The 14,695-nt window shown below is 40.8% G+C and overlaps 1 protein-coding gene across 1 annotated transcript; it reads left to right on the top strand.

Annotated features, from left to right (window-relative positions):
• Nucleotides 1-3,800: 3,800 nt before the first annotated feature.
• On the top strand, nt 3,801-11,080 carry lpla (lipoprotein lipase a). The gene is made up of 10 exons (XM_084921618.1): nt 3,801-4,033; nt 4,817-5,022; nt 5,374-5,553; nt 6,069-6,180; nt 6,833-7,075; nt 7,685-7,927; nt 8,773-8,893; nt 9,051-9,233; nt 9,333-9,440; nt 10,001-11,080. The coding sequence occupies exons 1-10, from the start codon at nt 3,934-3,936 to the stop codon at nt 10,050-10,052; spliced, it is 1,548 nt and encodes a 515-aa protein (XP_084777744.1). The 5' UTR covers nt 3,801-3,933; the 3' UTR covers nt 10,053-11,080.
• Nucleotides 11,081-14,695: the final 3,615 nt, after the last annotated feature.

Raw genomic sequence — 14,695 nt, 5'->3', positions numbered from 1 at the left:
CACCACACAGAGCCCAGGCATGATTTGTGGATTAAGTACTGCAGTTTCTGCACTCTTGTGTACTTTCAAATGCTACAGCCTGCATAATCTTTCAGACGTGCAAACAGAGCCAGCCGAGGAATGTGAAACAAATGTGCAGATGAAAAAGCTGCAAGAGAGAAGTGAAGAAATTCCTCACTGGCAGGAAATCTATGTTCTCTCAGCAGTGATCTTTTAATTTCCTCAGCAGTCAAAACCAGACTAATTGGAGCTTAGAGAGGCAGAAGATCTGTATACAAACTAAAAAAATACTGGTAATTTGTTTCCTCTGCTTTTTATAAGTAATTATCATTGACTTTTTGTTCTCCTCCCTCTCTCTCTGTCCATCTACAGCACTTCCTCTTCTGACTTTTATCAATCTCCAAGCTGCGAAAAATAAAATCTTGTTTCCACGATCTTAAACATCATTTCACTGAGGTTTGTTCTGGATTATCTCATCTAGGATACTTATTTCTTTCTGGCCCTGTCATTTATCTGCATGTGTCTCCCCTTGGGGCAAGGTACTGTAACCACACTAGAAGCAGAGATCGAGGCTGATCAAAGGCTGAAGGATAGGCGTCGCTCTTCTGTCTAATCGCTGGGTTGGGCTTGTTGGTCAGGCCATAAGCATCACCTTCCTGGCATTCACTGACACACACACAAGCTTTCACACACATACACAAACAAAAGGATTATATTTAGATAAAGAAAAACAGAGCAGGGGTGATTTATTTTTTATTCCTTGTAAACACATGTGCAGAGGAAGGGATAGTGGAAATATTGGACAAAGGATGGTAAAGACTGAGCTGCCAGGCAGGAAGCAAAGAGGAAGACGATCACAGAGAAGGTACAGGGATGTAGTGAGAGACGACGCAGATGGTTGGTGTGACAGAGGCAAGTGAGATGAAGGCAGAAGATCTGCTGTGGCGACCCCTAAAGGGAGCAACCCGAAGAAGAAGCAGAAGAAGAAGAAATCTATTAACGGACACAGGATGAAAGTCATGAACACACTGAGCACATAGTTTCTCACTTTCTTTGCAAAATTTCATGGCAGTAAAAAGTACTAATTTTAAAAGGCTATTGTGTTTTTATTTATTTACAATAAATTTTTACACTTATTAAACTTTTTTTTTCCATTTAGACTGAAGTAAAGATATTTCTGCTGTCAGCGCAGCACATTGGGTGTCTCTGTGGTCCACTTTACCCATTTGCTGGCTTTTATTCGTACTTATTCTCCTGTATTTGATGAGATATTGTGTCAGAGATTTACAGAGAGGAAGGTTTATTCGTTAAAATTTAATTTGTTTATACTTGTTTAAAAGGGCAATGTTTTTGTCAATTAAACAACTTAGTGTTGGGGAAAAGGTGTGCAGAATGTGCACAATCCTTTTCAGTCTCCACATATTTTAATCTTTCACATCAAACAGATAAACTTTGCTTACAACAGAGAACACACTATACAATTACATTGTGGGTAATCTAGGTTAAAAGTCAGCCTGTGTTTGTTGGCCTCTGTCTGGAGAAGAGAGGCGCAAAATATTCTCACACAGGTGTTTTGGCATGAAAATAATTGTAAAAGTGAAATGCAGTTCTCGTAACATCCACATGCTTTTGATTTCACTGCTGCTTTGGTTCCCCTGAGGCCCTCACTAAAAGGCTTTAAGTATGCACATGCATCTAAGCATCTGTTTTATTTATATATGGTATAAGGGTGGGAAATGGTATTAAATTCTTCTTCTAAACCCAAAGAGAACAAAGACACTGTGAAGCATTAGACACCACGTCATGCTTTTGACGTTGCTACACAGTTGATGGCTCACCAGAGGTCCACCAATGAGAGAGGGGGCTCTGTAGCACACCCACGCTGTTCTGATCTGCTGGAGGTTTGCTGAAGGCGTGGACAGATTATCAGAGGTTGGGCCCCAGGGGCACAAAGATGCAAAAGCCTTCAACTCACACAGGAGAAAGATCTCCAGATTCACATCTCTTTAGGATTTTTTTCACTGCCCTGTGCGCATTTTGAAAGACTTTGTCGATGCGCTTCTTCGGATCTGTTTTGTGTCAACACACTTTCACTCCCACTTCATCATGCTTGATAAGAAGCGTTGTCATGTTTTAATGCATTGGGTCCCTCTAGTGTGATTTCTCAACTTGCAGCGCAGCATCTTTGTTGGCATGTCTGCAGTGAATACATCACAAGATTTTGATCAAGAAGAGACAAGTTTGTGTTCCTGCATAGGGCTCGTGTTGTATTTTCATTTTTTACATTTTGTTTTCAGTAGCTGTTTGGTTTGGTTTTGGAAAACGTCACTGTTAGGGTTAAAATGCCCCTTTTTACACAAGATGTGTTAGAAGGAACACTTCTCCCGTTTGCAAAAAGCTCTGCTTTGTCACCTCCACAACGATAACCGCTGGGGTAATGATGCCACAAGCAGAAAACACCTGGCTGAGATCAAACTTATACCAGTACCACCGCCAAAGTAGTCTAAAATGTGAATATGAAATAAAAAAGAAAAGATCAGTGATACAAGCTGAAATATTTAGAATTTAAAGTGATTTGATTTATTGATGTAGACGATTTATTGATCTTGAAATAGGAAACATCAAGTAAGTTAATGTATTTTTAAGATCTTAATAAATTTATAAGTATACATTTATTATGAATTGTATATTTTATTCTGTGTTTTACAAATGATTTTTCTTCTTAGTGACAATCTGCATGCCTTTTCTGCCTCCTAGTGCTGGACAGGGCTGGCATTAGGAGTACACTGGCTTGTGATCAGTTTCATTAATTAGTCATTAAAAATTAAACGTAATCTAGGTAACTGAACCATAAATTCACAGGAGGAAAAACCTAGAAAATGTATATTTAACTTATGAAATATGTACTCCAGTATTCAAAGCCAGTACTTGTAGTGTTTACCATAAAGACGGAGCGACCTCTACTAACAAAACATGGCAACAGGTAGCCTATGATTAAAAAATTATTATTGTGGCACGCCAGGCTCGAGGCTTCACAGAAGTGATGTTTCCCCACAAGCACACATCTCTCCATCTGGATATTTAAAAGGTTAAGTCCACCCAAATTACCAACACTCACTTCCACGCTGACACAACATGTTTTCATTGGATTCATCCCCTGCCTCGATCCGCTCTGTCTGACTGCGTGATTGTTCATTGCCCAACTAAAGTCATGACTCAATGGGCTGTTTTTCCTCTGCCCTCATTTTTGTTCACTTTTATTTGAAGTACAAACTTACAGCAAGACGTTTAGCTGCAGATTGTAAAGATTCTGAATATACTTTTACATTTTTTTGATAACATTTTTATATTAATTCAATAAGGTCGATCATAATTTTTATTTAACCTTCTAGGGGAAAAACTCTTGAGATTAAAAGTCTCTTACAAGAATGTCCTGGCCAAGACGGACAGCAGTATGATCATATGTTGCATAAAATAATGACACATGCATCCAAATCCATACACCAGTTAATGAGTCTAATATGCTGTTTTAAATGTCACTGTTTGGCTGAAGTGTGAGGAAACTCTGGTGTTTTCCTAAAAATCCATTTTCTTGAATGGTAGTTCATACCTAACCCTGTTATCACCGCGTAAATAAAACACTCTGCCGTGCAGCAGCTCTTCTGTAGAGGGATGTGGATGATCTGTTCTCCTCCTCGCTCACTCAGAGCTGGGGTAAACATCAGTCTCCGCCCTCGAACCTCCAGCCAATCGTACTTGAATATTCAAATAAGCCACCAATAAAGATGACCTGTAGCGGCAACTGTGACAGACCATAAGCACCTTCACTCCTCAGCTCCAGCTTCACACCACTTTCTGACCGGTCCAACAACAACTGGATCTACAAGTGCTCCACCAGCATCCAGCAACATTTCGAAGAAACACATCAATAAGATGGGAAAACAAAATATCTGCTTTTTAACTGCTTGGATAATTTTGGGAAAAATCTTTGCAACTTTTTCTTCAGACCTTGAATCCAACACCACCGCTTTTGGTAAGATCGACTTATGTGGCTGAGATACTTTTTATTTATCTTAAATTATTATTATCATATTACCCCGATGCTGTTCTTTTTAAGTAAATGGATGCAGGTTAATTAATGCGCGCTGCACCGTGTTGACCGGTAATAACCTCATAGTAAGCGGACGGAGTTTAGGTCTTTAGCTCCATGTGTGAATGCGGCCAAGAGGCTTTTGTCCGAGGAAAGAGTAAAGCAGAAGGCATCAACACAGGAAAAACTAAAAGCAAAAAATATTCGCACATTTATTTTCGCAGTTTTATTATAAAACATGAAAAATATTAGAGTAGAAAAACACGATGCTCATATTTAATTAAGTTACAACGCAAATTCAGTTTCATAGTCTGTCTCATAGGGAAAAAGTTATTATTGTTTACTTTACAAGATCCAGTTTTATTTCCGGAAAATCCACATTCTTCATTTTTTCAGCCGTCACGAAACTTTCAAAACTTGTGCTGGTGGGAATTCAGGAGACAAAAGGGGGCGACACCGCCACGCTTTACACTCCTACTGCTCCACCGCTCACAATGCTTTATGCATCAGCAGTCCAAGGCGTAAGAATGATGCTGATTCACTTAATTAAAAAACAATGTCACCGTATTGTTTTGAAGAGTTTTCCGTCATTATTGAAAAGCTGCATTTAACTGAAACTTAATAACAGCGTAAAAAAGTGTGTCTTTGTCTCACCTGTCAACAGACACCCGCTTTTCTGTCATATCATAACAATCTAGCACTGCTTGTTTGTGTGTGTTGTAACAGCAAACACCACAGTCACCATTGATCAACTGCTGAATACCACTGAATGGCTCACCGACTTCACCGACATCGTGTCCCAGTTCTCCCTGCGCACCGCAGACACCCCAGATGAAGACATGTGTTACATAGTACCTGGGAGGCCGGAAACCATCAAGGAGTGCAACTTTAATCCAGAAACACAGACCTTCATTGTGATACACGGCTGGACGGTATGTCACACTGAGCACACTTGACAGCCATGTTTTGCTCTTTGCAAATGACAGAAATACTTTGTTCTGATGTTGAAAAACCAAACCTACCAATTGTACTATTATTTTTGGGGCAGAATTTTAAACTTCATACAAAGCTACACTTGTAAGAGAAAACAGGCTGGGAAAGGAAAGATAGGAAGTCCATGCATTTTCTATTTTAATGTGATTTATGGCCAGTCAGGCAGCAAAATTTGAACCTGATGATGCTTTGGCTGTTCTCCAACAACAGGACACAGAGCGAGGGCTAAGGCAAGAATAAATCATGCCATACTGCAGTTGAGCTCACACTAGCTTTGTGTGTTCCTGTAGGTAACAGGGATGTTTGAGAGCTGGGTGCCCAAGCTGGTGTCTGCTCTGTATGACCGTGTACCCACTGCTAATGTGATTGTGGTGGATTGGCTGTCCCGAGCCAACCAGCACTACCCGATCTCTGCCGCCTACACCAAACTAGTGGGTCGTGACGTCGCCAAGTTTGTTACCTGGATACAAGTGAGTCCTCTCACAGAAAAGCAGTGGTTGACAACTAACTTAACACTTTTTTTTTCTTTTCGGACGGCCATATTACCACAGCGCTGACTTGCCGTCAGTGTGCTGCCAGAGAAAGTTGCTTTACATGATGTAATGTTTTGTACCCCGTGGTGCTGCTGCGGATATGTTTTCCTACTGGTTATGATTTTAAATGCCAATAAAAATATTTTATGACCGCGTTTGTGGCTCACAACAGCGTCTCCTAACAAGGCTTAGTGGAGCGCAGCTTTGGTTTTAACAAGGCTAAAAGGGGAACTGGCGTGAAGAATTTGTTTACATGAAGCTTGCAAAGATTTGGCAAACCCCAAATTACATAAAATGATCCTCTTTTTTGGAGGATTTCCAAAATTCTATGAACATTTGGAAAAGCTATAACCTACAGATAGTTTTGATCCCTCTTGCAAGTCTGCAGGATTCTCTGCAAACTGTTTTAAGGGAGTGTAATATGTTCTTCTGACGCATTTCTTACCTTTCAGAACGAGCTGCAGTTGCCCTGGGACAGAGTTCATCTGCTGGGTTATAGTCTGGGAGCGCATGTTGCTGGAATTGCCGGAGACCTTACCAACCACAAAATCAGCCGGATCACAGGTAAGAGCATTAAGATATCAAATGGATTATTATCTGCTCACATTATAGATTTATTAGCACAATGGGTCAGTGTTGCCCTCTGTTCTGACTGACAGCACAGTCTCACACAACTGCATCATTACAGTTAAGATTGTGTAAGGTGTTTTAGCTATAAGCACTGTGACCTGTTTTCAGATACCATTAAATACTAAATATAGTGTAAGTGCCTGTGTGTTAACATACCATACCATATGTATGAGTATTTTTTTCCAGTGCCGCTCTCAAAAGCACCTCGGCATGCCAGTGAAACATAATCTGGGCATGCATGTGTATCTACATCTACTGAGCTCCTGCCAGCTAGTGGCTCCAGGTTTTTTTTTTTGCCACTATGACGTTGCTCCAGCTTTGAAATCCGTCTGACCTGCCAAGAATAATGGTGTGTTTACTGTGATCTAAGAGCTGCGCCCATTAAGAACCCACACTCACTGCCTCACATTGTTTTGAGCTTCAGCGGTTCTGCATAGGTGCAGTAAAAGGTCAAAATACTTTAATGTGCAGCTCTGTTAGTAAATCGATCTATAAAAGTGATCGCTTTCTTCTAGTACATCCAAATCTCTCCATATTTTCTTTGTTGTGACACAGTAAAAAAACGCAAATCCCTCTTTTTCTGCAGGTCTGGATCCCGCCGGCCCCACATTCGAGCACGCGGATGAACAGAGCACACTGTCCCGAGGCGATGCCCAGTTTGTGGATGTCCTGCACACCAACACCAGGGGCTCCCCGGACCGCAGTATTGGCATCCAGAGACCAGTGGGTCACATAGATATTTACCCCAACGGAGGCACCTTCCAGCCAGGCTGCGACATCCAGAACACTTTGATGGGAATTGCATTAGAAGGAATCAAAGGCCTCCAAAGTATGACATACAAACCCTCCCTGCTTTTTGCTCTTGACTGCACTTTTACAAATATTCACTTTGAAGTACTTTGTTTAGGTTTGATTTGATTACTGATGATAACACACAGCCAAATACAAATATAACCTGGATTCATATCAGCATATGCAGCATCACATAATCTTTGCTCTTCAACACCAAGAGTGAGTGTTTATGTTCAGTATAATGAGCAAAAAGAGAAGATAATGGTGATCGGTTAAATTGTATAAATGATCGGTTTAACAAATGTCTGTAACAGTGTTGCGAAACATAATAAGTTCTTGTAAGTTTACGTGGCATCAACAGACACTGGCTGTATAAAAGCTTTCAGGGACGCAGTTAAAGCGTGTTTGCCTCCAGTCATAACAGACTTGCACTGTGACAGAGATTAAAGTACCTCTTGATGTTCTGCCCCCTCAGCTGTTGTATTTTAACAGGGCAGAACAGAACTAAGTGGGAAATGGCTTGTGGGTCAGCATGTGTTAAAAAAACAGTAAAAGTCCAACACGAGGAAGTAATTTCCCATGTTTGCGTGACGTTATCTGGGTGACGTGCAGAAACCTTACACGTTCTTTGCTCTCTGTTTCGCAGATATGGACCAGCTTGTCAAGTGCTCCCACGAGCGCTCCATCCACCTGTTCATCGACTCTCTGCTGAACATCGAGCAGCAGAGCGTGGCCTTCCGATGCAACTCCAAAGACACCTTCAACAAGGGAATGTGCCTCAGCTGCAGGAAGAACCGCTGCAACAAGATCGGCTACAACGTGAAAAAAGTCCGCACGGCCCGCAGCACAACGATGTACCTCAAGACTCGTGGAACGATGCCTTTCAAAGGTAAAAACCAGAAAAAAGGATGTGCACATGAAAAGATTTGAGTATCTGTCAGTGATATTAAAGTAGAATGAATGGATGCTCCCTGCAGTGCAAAAGAGATTAAATTTAACATTTAACAGCTGAAGAAAATTCCAGCTGGTTTTATGTACTTTATGGAGGATTATAATGATTTAAGCCATTCACATACTTTATTAAAGTAATCCTCAGTCTGTGAGCTACTGTTCTGTGGTGTTCTTAGTGTGCATGTGGTTTCCTGAAGTTGGGATTACTGGTAGTACTGGTAGTGTAGCTGTGGACAATCTGTGGACCAGGAAAGGTGACACTTACTGCAACGACACGTGTACAAAAAGTATCACGTACTCAGAAGGTTACGAGAAGGTGTCATGGGTGTTTCCTTTATCTGGAGGGGATGTTAAGGAAAAGTGAGACCAGTGGACACCAGCAATGGAAAAGTTTATTGACACAAGCCAACAGTGTTATTGTTAGAAACTTTGTGTGGACAGCTTAGCATGTTTTGTAGATACATAGGGTCTCCAACGTGGATCAAGCCTCATTCGCCACTCAGTGACTTTTTTCAACAAAGATCTTTATTGAATTTCTCCTCTAATCTGGTACACGTCTTGAGCCGTGTCTGGGAATCTGGCTGTTAGTCATTTATGTGGCTTTGCAAATGAAACCAGCCAGGATTTAGCGCAAATCCGTGTTTTAAATGCCAGTCTGTAAAGGTCACACTGAGATAGAGAAAGGTCCAGGTTACATAAGCTTTTCAAGTGATAAACAAACTTGGAGCAGTCAAATAAGAGAAGTGGGCTAATCTCTAACAACTGGATTCCCCCCTCTTACAGTTTTCCACTACCAGGTGAAGGCACATTTCTTCAGCCAGAACGAGCAGAGCTTCACGGAGCAGCCAATGAAGATTTCCCTGTATGGAACAAATGGAGAGAAGGAAGATATTCCTTTTGTTCTGTGAGTACATTAAACAGCATACATATTTACTTTTATAACTTTAAAACCAAGTTTGCAAAGATGTGCACATGTAGATTACAAGAAAAGGTAGACAAATCTAACAATCCCTGTAGAGAACCTTCAAATCTGAGCAGCTTCTCTTGTCTTAACCTTGCAGACCAGCCCTGAACAGTAACACCACTCAATCCTTCCTCATCACCACCGACACGGATATCGGAGACCTGATGATCGTGAAGCTGCGCTGGGAGCGGGATGCGTACATCAGCTGGTCAAACTGGTGGGGCAGCACCAAGTTCAACATCCGAAAACTTCGCATCAAGTGTGGAGAGACTCAGTCCAAGTAAGTTCAGACCTGCTGACATTTATGCACTGCAGTCTTGTGACGGAAACATAATCATTTAGGATGATAATAATGTTTTTTTTCTCTGTGTGTATTCAGGGTGATCTTTAATGCAAAGGACGGAGAGTTTGTTGACCTCACCCGGGGAGGAAAGAACGCCGTCTTTGTCAAGTCAAAGGAAGACAAACAGAGCCGTAAAGAAAAACTGTAAGTTAAAGACAGTGAAACATTTTCTACTTTAAATAAAATCTTTAAGTGTTTGCCTAAATGTAAAAAGTAGATTTATCTTGTTAGAGAGATGTAGAGAACTCAATTTTCCCTGAGCTGATAAATTGGAGGAAGATGAGTGGAAAAATGAGTAAATCAAACCTGAACCACAGAAATACAGGATTAAACTTGAATTAACAGTTACAAATGTATTAGAAAGAGTTTTAGGAAGAGACATTGGGCAGTTCAGGGGAGATTGAGCAGGTTTAGACATGCAAAGAGGAGAATTACTGGATGTATTAAGAGGGGAGGAGTTACCAGGCAAGATGAAAGGAGGACGGCCCAAAGATGTTTGTAGATGTGGTGAGAGAGGGCAAGCAGGTTGTTTGCGTGACAGAGGAAACTGTGGAGGCCAGGAGGAGATGAAATCTGAAAACAAGAGCAACAAGAATAAAACATTTATCACATTTGAATCCTATAGATAGCATTCTTTAGGTCCTGCGAGCTTTGTTTTCGTATTATCAAAGACAAGATGTCTCATTTTACTCTTCTTCTTCCAGGGCGCACAAGCTTAAAGCGAAGGGCAGCCTTTTTGGGCAGCAGGACGCTTGAAGTTGCACTCAAACACCCACCGCGCGTATCATCTGTCCCTTCACACGTAGCCAAAGATGGGCAGCACACAGCAACGCTGGGAAAGCCTTCGCAAATAACTGGACACATATGAGATTTGCTGTGTTTTTTTCTTCTTCTCCTGCTCTTCTTGTATTTACTGAACTTCCCGTGCAACCAACTTAACCTCATCCACAGTGCTAGAAATCACGCTGCTGTAGCATGTTTCTTCTTGATGATGTGCTGACATTTTTAAGTAGCTGAACTGCTTTGTAATCATTATTTTTGCTTTTTGTATCCTATATGTACTGTTTATACCGACTTTGATATACTTGCAATGACAGAAGCGATGTGTTTTCTGAGCCTTTGTGAACTTGGATTATTATTGATGTTTAAATAATCCAGAGTGATAGGCATAATTTTGGCACATCTTTGTTCGTTTTTATGTTTTTTAAATGTCCAAAGTGATTATTTTGTGCCCAACATTTGTCTTTACTTAACCACTAATTGCCAACAATCAACAGGGACCAAAGAAGCATTTACAATCTACTGAATGGAGAATCACAGTGGTCTTTGTAAATACCTTAATCAGTATCTTTTCAAATATGAGCTACATGGTAATATCTGATCTTTTGAAGTCTTGCTTGATCTTTGATTTTATTGGTTATTGTGTCACTGGTCACTTTAAAAGGCTCTCCGCCCCTCGAAGCAGTTCAGATGTTAAGGTCATGGAGATTGCATTCCAATAAGGATATGCATTTTTTTTTAGTTTTGGTAAACTGATCAAATTTTAAAGGATAAGTGCGCCTCTCGGTCAACAGCATCTCACCTGAAACAGTTTACCTCATTTCACTCAATTATAGCCATATACTAAAAGGTCAAACATTACAAAAAAATCACCCAAGCCTTTATGATTTGTGATGGACTGACATAAACGACAGCCACAATACATCTCAAGATTACTTCACCTTGTATTTATTGATTGTACATTTATATATTTGTATATAAAGCTGTAATATATTTTGGCAGGCTCCCGTTGTCATCTCTATTTTTTACAATTCAAGCGGTTTGTGTTTTTGTGGGCGAGACCTTGGAAGGATCGATCAAATTGGTCTCAGTTCTAGCTGTTGATGGAACCACTACTTTGTATGAGTATGTGCAGATGCTGGTTAGGTAGGGGTCAACAGCCCTTGCTATCAAAAGAACAGAGCCTTATAATGAAGGCTACATGTATCAGCATCACTCATACATATAAATAACGCAGCAAATGTGTTCTGGTACCAGTTCTCAAGAACAAGGAGTTATGTGCAGATCTGTGGCGATGCCGATGAGCCACATCATGAAGATATGGGGAAGAGCTGTTGAAGCTAGGTTAAGACGAAGGGTGATGATTAGTGAGGAGCAGTGCAGATGCAATGCTTGCTTTCAGAGTGTTGATGGAGAAGGTTAGATAGGGCGTCATCTTGGCGCCCTATCTAACCTTTGAGACTCTGAGCCCCTTCTTGTTTGCAGTGCTGATGGACAGGTTGAGAAATAAGTATATCAGAGTGACCACTCAGGTTGGGCAGTGTGAAGACAAAGTTAGAGCAGCAAAACTGAGATGGATTGGATTGGAGAGAAGGAATGGTGGAGATCCTGGATGAAGGATGTTGAATATGGCGCTGTCAGGCAGGAGGAAATGAAGAAGACTCCAGAGAAGATTTGTGGATGTAGCGAGAGGGGAATGGCATTACAGAGGATGGTGAAACTGAGGCAGAAGAAGAAGCTAACGTTACATTTTCATTCCAGTAAAGCTTCTGCATGTGTGGCATTCATGAAATGATAAAACTGAAATCGTGAATGTTAGTGAAGACAAGGAAAAAATATCTTGCTGTGTCAATTTTTTGAAAAGAGCTAGAAAAATATTCTGACCACTTCGAGTGCTACCTGTGATTATACAAATGAGTTTAATTAAATGTAGCTTACTTTGATAATAAATTAAAAGTATAGCACCTGAGAATGCTGGAGATACACTCATGCTCTCTACTTGCTGACTTGCAGTTTTATGGCCTGGTACTTGATTGTATTTGTGGAGAGAGCCATGCTTGTACATTTTCAAACAATTTCAGTTTAGTTTGACTGAGAATGCGTGCTCAGATATTTTAATAAATGATACTTTCAGCTTCCCACATGTTACCATTTCCTGAGCAGCCGCTAAAATGGTTTCGACCACTGATACAGTTCTTAAAACTGCTTTTGCTCTTTTCATTAAAAGTACACTCCATAGCTAGGAGGACTCAAGCCATATAGGTGCATAAATCAGTGCTCACCACAGTACTGTAAAATTAAGGATAATGTGCCAGGCAACAGATGATGTTGCCTGGCAACAGATGATGATTTACCCTAAATTGTTTATGTAAACACTCTTTTTTACTACCCTTGTGTATAAAGACTGTAATATCACTTAAAAGTAACAGCTTTCCCGCACAGGTCCACAGCGGGCACACCTGTAACGCACACCTCAGCCCCACTCCACAGTGTGGACTTCGCTGCTGGGGCCTCACATGTGTCTCCTCCCAGGCTCAAACTGGGGAACTTTCACAGAATATGAAAACAACATATTCTGTTGGTTTCATCTTTTCCACAATACTCACATTCACCTGTACGGTGTTTCCTCATTATAAATAATGTGCCAGCAAACATGCCCATGTTGCCCAACAGTGAGTAGCTATGGGTAGATTGTAGGGCTGTGTGCACAGGCAGCCCCACACTTATCCCACATGGCCCTCAAATGGGTGTGCCCAAGCAGGGCCCACAGCAGTTTTTTCCCCTTTGAGGCTCCACGTGGGTTTTCTTTGGGTAAGTACACTGTGGACCATGTAGTAGTCCCAAAGGCCCAAAATGCTGTATGCCCTGTGTAGACACATCCACTTGAACCTGAATAGGTGTGGGTTTGCTGTGCCCCCACAGCCCCACAGCTCACCTAAACCTAAACTTTCCTAAAAAGAGGAAAACTGTTGTGCAACATTTGGAGTCTGGACCGAGCTAATGAAATGAGATGTGGATGTTTTTTTTATATACTAGTTGTTTAAACTCTCAAAGCACAATCTGAATGTCAGCTGACGGCTGTTTTAGTTTTAAAGTTGATCAGGTCATGGCGTGATTTAATCTTCCAAACAAAACAACAAAAATTCCTCCGACTTTGTTTGTAATGTTTCATTTTCTGTAATTCTGATACTCTGAAAATGCCTGATCCAATGTGAGGGGACTGTAGAAATCAGTATTTTCTTCTTTTAGCAGTGTCACTGGGGAATAACAGGGTTTCTAACCTTCAGCCAAAGAGTTTCTTAGAGTCCATTTAACATTATTCATAAAGTATCACTAACATCATTGCTCATTTACTTTTCTGGGACACAAAGAAGGTTAAAGAGTTGTAACAGAACTTGGTGTAAGTAAGCGTAAGGTCAAGGTACAGGAAAGCATTTTTGTCCTTGTGGTCACTGTGGAAACGTTCCCTCATGACTTTCTGTTGCTGGTGAACAAGTGTTGTTGAAGCCACAAAGATGACTTTTACATTTTTCCTGCTGCCCTCTCCAATCTGAAACTAGTGCTCAGGAAAAACGCTGCATGTATAAATGGTAACAAATTAACTATTCATATTTTTGCTTGGTTTAAAGCTGTTGCTGTCTTCTATAAGCCTAAAAAACACAAAGTTTTACTCTGTTTGTCTTTTTTTTTTTTTGTGATTTTCTCATATGCAACATGTGCCATTCCTAGAAATCAGCTTAGGAAATAATCTTGGAAGTACATGAAATTAAAGACATTCTGTTGTCTCCAAACTTTAAGGAGGAATTACTGTTTGCCCATTTTTCATCTCAGCTGGAACCAACAAATCTTGGCTGTGGTCTGGCATGTTCTTCACTGCCCTTTAGTCACCAGGGGACGAGTGCTTCCCCTGAAAAGGCTGCGGAGGCAGGAGTGGAAAAACAAATGCAGTCACTGTTTTTCAAGGAAAATCCAATCATATTCAAAGAAGAATAAAAAGTAATGAAGCCAGCTGTTTTGTTGCAATACCAACATCTGGAGAATGTGTGCAAAAGGAAGAAGAGGAGTGGCGCTTTTATTACACAGTATGGCCTGTACCTCATGTAACAGCAAAAATGAAGATATTATGTAAAATATTTCTGTGTAGGTTCTTGGTTATCCAGGTCACAGTTGTCTTAAGAGCTGAATAGAAGGCTACGGGGATTTTTTAAGTGTTTTGGAGACATTTCACCTCTCATTGAAAATGGTTCTTCTCTAAAACCAAAGGGTGGAGAGTCCCAGGTTTTTAAACCCTAGTCGGGGTTGTTCCTTAGGTGGTTGTCCTTGACCCACTATTAATCATATGCATCATCACATGAGCCAAGGTGTGAAAAAAGGCGTGTGTCATTAGCACTACAGGTTTTGGATGAAACCACTCTGAGACCTTGAGATCACCTGACTCAAGGTGCGCTGGGAGTTGAAGCCCTTAGGCAGGAATCTCAAGACTGTACTGTTGGTGTCCAGTCCAGGTGAGGCTTAAAGTGGGTATTATTATTATTGATTTTGCAGGGTTTTACTCATGGTCCAAGTTAGATGCTCCATCAAACGCTCATTTTTATGGCTATAATCATCTTAAATGAACT

Source organism: Perissodus microlepis, chromosome 23, assembly GCF_051167445.1.
Source record: "Perissodus microlepis isolate ML-2025 ecotype Zambia chromosome 23, ASM5116744v1, whole genome shotgun sequence".
NCBI classification, from domain to species: Eukaryota; Metazoa; Chordata; class Actinopteri; order Cichliformes; family Cichlidae; genus Perissodus; species Perissodus microlepis.
The sequence above is the reverse complement of the archived record's forward strand: the minus strand, read 5'-3'. Positions and strand labels throughout refer to the sequence as shown.

Coding starts and splice junctions, on each gene's coding strand:
- lpla (XM_084921618.1), top strand. CDS start 3,934: ATGGGAAAACAAAATATCTGCTTTTTAACTGCTTGGATAATTTTGGGA. Junction 5,554..6,068: donor AGTTTGTTACCTGGATACAA/GTGAGTCCTCTC, acceptor CTTACCTTTCAG/AACGAGCTGCAGTTGCCCTG. Junction 7,076..7,684: donor AGGAATCAAAGGCCTCCAAA/GTATGACATACA, acceptor TCTGTTTCGCAG/ATATGGACCAGCTTGTCAAG.